Genomic DNA, 5,469 nt, shown 5'->3' on the forward strand with positions numbered 1-5,469 from the left:
TTGAAGTCATTGTGTGTGTGTTTCCTGATGTGCAGCAGATGTGTCACTCGACATCATTTTTTAGTGCCAGATGTTTGTTTTGATCTTAACTGAAGTGAAAACTGAACAAAATCGACAGTGAAGCTCCTTCATGTTTACACCTGTAACCAAACAGCAGGAAGCACTTCAGTCTCAGCAGAAAAACATTTAAAAGGTTAATAACACATGTTACATTTGGCGCTAAATCTCTCATGTTTACTATTTTTCGTTGAAATTTTAACTTATTCATAATATTTGTTGAATTAGGTTGTTTCAAATGTGTTTTGTGTTCATATTAAATCATCAGTGGTGTACCATTTGTACAGTTACAGTATAGATTCCAGCTACTTTGATGTCTATTTAAACCTAAAATATAGTTTTTCAAACTCAGCTGCTTTCATTTATTTATTTATTTATAATAGTGCCTCAGTGTAAAAAAAAAAAAATCTTAAAAACCAAACAGCACAGACTGGCTTTTGCACAATATTTTTCAATGTTGTTCTTAATGTTTTAATTTTTGCCTTTTTTAAAAAAAATATTTCAATGTTTTTGGTAGAGCCCCTTGTTACTCTGTTTTTGAGAAGTGCTGTAGAAATAAATAATAACAATTATTATTATTTAGATTTCGTGTTCCTTAAAAACATATTTTTTAAACATTATTACTGTTGCTCTAGTAGTTTATCATTGTGTTTATGTGTTTCATATTTTTTAAATTATTAGCATCATCAATATATAATTTTTTAGACATTTTTATTTTGGTATAGTGGTTTATTTTTACGGTGCTGTATTTAATATAATAGTAATTATAATATTATTATTACATAGTTTTTAAGGAGACATTGTTGCTGTAGTAGTTACAACAGTGGTGTTGTATGTTATATTTTAGAATTATGGTTTATTTTTACGGTGCTGTATTTAATATAATAGTAATTATAATATTATTATTATATAGTTTTTAAGGAGACATTGTTGCTGTAGTAGTTACAACAGTGGTGTTGTATGTTATATTTTAGAATTACTATTATTATTATTGTTATTATTATTATTGTTGTTGTTATTGATAAATAGAATTTTCTCGGGGATGTTGTAAATAATAATAATAATTTATAATATACAATGAGTTTGAAAATTCCAAATTGCATGGATGTAACTACCCAACTGTGTATAAAATATTCCAAACAGCTGCAACATTAAACTTCTGCTTTATGCTGACGCTTTAGCAATACAAACATACAAACGTACATGAGTAAACTGTGACAGGTCATTCTGCTGCTTTGACTTTTAGTGGTCATTTGCAGACAGTTGTCGTACATTTTCTGTTTGAATCAGATGTTTATGCAGAAGTCGTGTTTCGTAGCTTTTCCTCTGGATGTGTAAATATAAACTGTCTCACAGGTCAGTCTGTGCTCCAACTTCTTGCATAACTCCGTCAGTACACCGTGTATCGGCCTACTTTGACAGTACACAGTTGCTGCGCCGCACGCTCTTGACGTCCATGTGACGTAATGACGCACACCAGCCTTCTGCCCTGACGTACGGTGTGACAAACTGACCTCAGTACGCCGAGGGACGTTCCGCTTTACAGAGACGCCTTCAAAATAAATGGATGGAAAGCAGCTGTAAAACAGAACTGAGTGTAAATCCACAAAACTGCACGTACTTAAATCTAAAATCATTTTCCTTTTATTCTTCTTTTAAGCTTCTGATCCATTGTGTTGCCTATTTCAAGGTTTATTCTCTGTCAATATAACATATTACGTTTTAATTAAAAAATACAAATAATAATATGCACCACAAGGATGTATGTTTGGATGTTAGGTGAAATATTATAGTTTATGACACGCTTAGCTAATTTCCTACTATAGCTACTAATTTTGTCTTTAAAAAAATGTTTGTTTCCTCTATTTTGTGAAGTGTGTTGTAATTATAGTTCTGAATAATGCTATAGCAATAAAGTTTCTTTATTATGTTATTCTTCGTAGTAACAGTATTATTATATAGCTTTAAATGTAGACATTTTTGCTCTCGTAGTTTATCATAGTTGGGTTTGTACTTTTTCTATTTGTCATCATCATGAACATTATTGTTATTATATAGCATATTTATGGGGGCACAACTATTTTTGCTGTAGTAGTTATTATTGCTGTGTATTTTATATTTCTTTTCTATTATTACATTAATATTACACTATGGACGTTGTTATTATTGCTGTGGAAGTTTATTTTAGTGTTGTATTTATTATTGTTATATACCTTTACTGGGATGTTGCTTTTGTTGTAGAAGTCTGTTATGGTAATTTTCTATTTTTTCTTTTTTTTCTTTTTTCAATGATCACAATTTTTATGGGGACATTGTCTTTTTTCGTGTAGTGGTGTCTTTTGGTGGCGTTTTTTTTCTCCCTTTTTTTCTATTATTGTTATTGTTGTTTATTTAGTTTTCGAAAGAAATGTTTCTTAATTTCCTCGTGAAGCCTTTAGGGAGGCTCTTACTGTGAAGGGCTCGGACGGAGCTCGTTAGTCAGCCGTTGCTGCTCGTAGCGGCGGTAGAAAAATGAAAAATGTCCATCGTTGGATTCGCTGAACTATCGGTGCCTTTCTTTAATAAACTGTCATTTTCATTAACAAAACAACACAATAAACAATGCTGGAACCAGCGGCGCTGACCCAAACCAAAGCTAGCGGGCGGTAGTCGGCGTGCGGCCGGCCGTTAGAGGGCTCTGAGTCCGGCTGAAGCAGATGGGCTCCTCGGTGGGTGAAAGGCGGAAGACTGCGCATCAACAGCTCGAACCGGAGATGCTACACGGCTACAGCCGCTAGCCAGCTAACTGTTTGTTCCAGGATGCAGGACAACGGGGACCGACTGAGCAGGTAAACACACCCGGAGCTGACAGCGGACTGACTCGGTGCGTGTTCCAGCCGCCAACCCGCTGCCACCGGCGGGGAGCTGTGCTGCTAACACACCGCTGCTAGCTAACGTTAGCTGGAGATGTTGTTCCTCTTTATTTCTCTCAAAGTAAGCTAGCTGACAAAACACGAGAACCTCCAGTCTGCTGCTCAAAGTCTGTTTTCTGTGTTTGCGTGTTACTCTAGTAAAAGTAACGATACCGTAGTTTCACAGTACTCCATTACAAGTCAAAGTACTGCATTCAGCATCCTGCTTTAAGTACTGGTACACAAGTATTACCAGTTTTTGTAATGGGAGAGGAAAGGAAGTCTTTCTAATTTCTGATTTAATTTTGAAATTTGGGATGTTTACAGTTCTTTACAGAAAACAATCAGTCTGCTAACAGTTGAGAAACATCTGTGCTGCTGGGCCCCAAGCTGTCAGAATCACTGGAAACCATTGATTTCATCTTAGAAAAACTTTGTGAACTTAATTTCATTAATTGTTGTGAGCTCAAACCCAAATCTGAACGTGTCAAAAGTCTTGTTTGGTACGCAACCCGAATACATTTTGTTTAATGTCACGGAGGAGGAGAACAAACAGAAAATGTTCACATTTAAATAGCTGCAGTGACAGTTTTTCTTTTAAAAATGACTACAACTAATCAATTAAACTGTAGTTGACAACTTACTGATTAATGATTGGAGCTCTAGTTTACAGTTAAAAAGTTTAGTTTACAGTAAAACTACCAACACTTCTTAACATTTCCAGCTGTCAAAATGACTGGAAGCAACTGCTTTAACCTTTGAAATCATCTGTTGAGTTTATTTGATTTTATTATAGGGGGGGATTCAGTTAAACACTTAACCAATTAGGGCTGCAACTAGCAGTTATTTTCATTGTCAATTAACCTGTTGGTTGTCTCCAATAATCGATCAGTTGTTTGGTCTATAACATGTCAGAAAAAGGTGCACAATGTCAGTCAGTGTTTCCTGAAGCCCAGACATGATGAATGTCTTGTTTTGTTTACAACCAAAGATATTCAATTTACTGTCATAGAGGAGAAAAGAAATTAGAAAATAGTCTAAATTGGATTCAGAGAACTACCAATTTCTCAGTCATACAGTATCCCACCATCATAGGTGTGATATTGCCAAACTATTACTTATTTTTATATCATAAAAATACGATAAGATATCTTTACTACCAGCAGTTTATGGTGAAATACATGTCAAAATCCAACAATTTCATAATAACATTTCTTTTCCCGTATTTCATATAAAGGCCAATATAAAAAAAAAAAGCAAGTATTTTTGTATCAAATGATGGAATGTCTGATAGCCAACACGATCATGAAATGAATAAGATACAGCATGTGGGGCTACTCTGTGTAATGACTAAGATATTAAAGTAGTGAAATGAGCCTGAAAATAGTCCTGTGTAGGGTTAAAAGCCGACAGTCTGCAGCCTGTTAATAAACCTGGATGGATCAGATGTAATCTAAAAGTGTTGTCTGACGGTGTAGATGAAACAATTGACTTAACTCAAAGAGATCTACAGGACTTGTTTTTATTCACTAGTAGTTCCAATTTTATGTATGAAGAAGCTCAACAGGTTTCCATATCAAAGTCTCTACAACAACACCAGCTAATGCTTTGCTACTTTCTGGCTGCAGGATCTGAGGAGAACCGAAGAAACATTTTGACTGACGGCATCATACTTTATGGAGCTACAACAGGACGGCTTGAACTGAGACAGCTTCAATATTCAGCTAAACGCAGCGCTCATTGAAACTCAGGATGGCGAGCAGGAGGAAATCCACCACCCCCTGCATGGTTCCTCGAGAACCCCTCGACTCAGATCAGGAGATGGAGGACATGACAGGTGCAGCGGAACCAGAGGACAGCAACGGTGTGGCCACGGCCTCCTCCGAGACTTTGGAGGAGCGAGGCGAGGAGGCCGACGACAGACGTGACGTGGCCTCAGAAGCCTACCTGGACCTGAACACGGCCGAGGGAGGATACGAGTGCAAGTACTGCAGCTTCCAGACGTCAGAGCTCAACCAGTTTACCATGCACGTGGACACGGAGCATCCCGATGTCGTCCTAAACACCTCCTACGTCTGCATGGAGTGTGACTACCACACCAAGAGGTAACACACTTATATTTCTTATATATTCAAGTTTTTTGTTGAAGTCCTCAGAAAGTTGGGGATTCTGTTTTATGTTTATTACTGAGGTCATAGTGGATGGAGGTGGTGCATTAAACATGGCTCCAGACTAACTGGACACTGTTAGCACTGGTGCTCCCTACTGAAGGTTTTAAGAGAATGGAATGCAGTGCAACTAGGAATGTTAATGACTACTTAGAAAATGACTAAAATCTATTCTAATTTACTCAATTAAAAATAAAATAGCAGAAGCAGGAAGATGAAGAACCTGCGGGTTAACTGTCAGAAACTGTGTCACAGACTAGCTGTAGTACCTGGTTGTTCCAGCAGGCGGAGCCTTTTAACGGTGAACTAGATGGAGTTACAGGTGTGTTTGCAGACTGTCCGTAAAACGAGCA

At 36.9% G+C, this 5,469-nt stretch overlaps 1 protein-coding gene across 1 annotated transcript in view; it reads left to right on the forward strand.

Moving 5' to 3' along the window:
• Positions 1 to 2,539: 2,539 nt before the first annotated feature.
• The window catches only part of LOC103374202 (zinc fingers and homeoboxes protein 1-like), a 20,185-nt gene continuing 17,255 nt past the window's right edge, over positions 2,540 to 5,469 (forward strand). The window contains exons 1-2 of the mRNA XM_008304247.1: positions 2,540 to 2,885; positions 4,577 to 5,053. Of these exons, the coding sequence (XP_008302469.1) occupies positions 4,701 to 5,053 (353 nt within the window). The 5' untranslated portion in view covers positions 2,540 to 2,885; positions 4,577 to 4,700. The remainder of the gene's footprint in view (positions 2,886 to 4,576; positions 5,054 to 5,469) is intronic.

This window comes from Stegastes partitus, unplaced genomic scaffold, assembly GCF_000690725.1.
Source record: "Stegastes partitus isolate 25-593 unplaced genomic scaffold, Stegastes_partitus-1.0.2 Scaffold2176, whole genome shotgun sequence".
Lineage (NCBI taxonomy): Eukaryota > Metazoa > Chordata > Actinopteri > Pomacentridae > Stegastes > Stegastes partitus.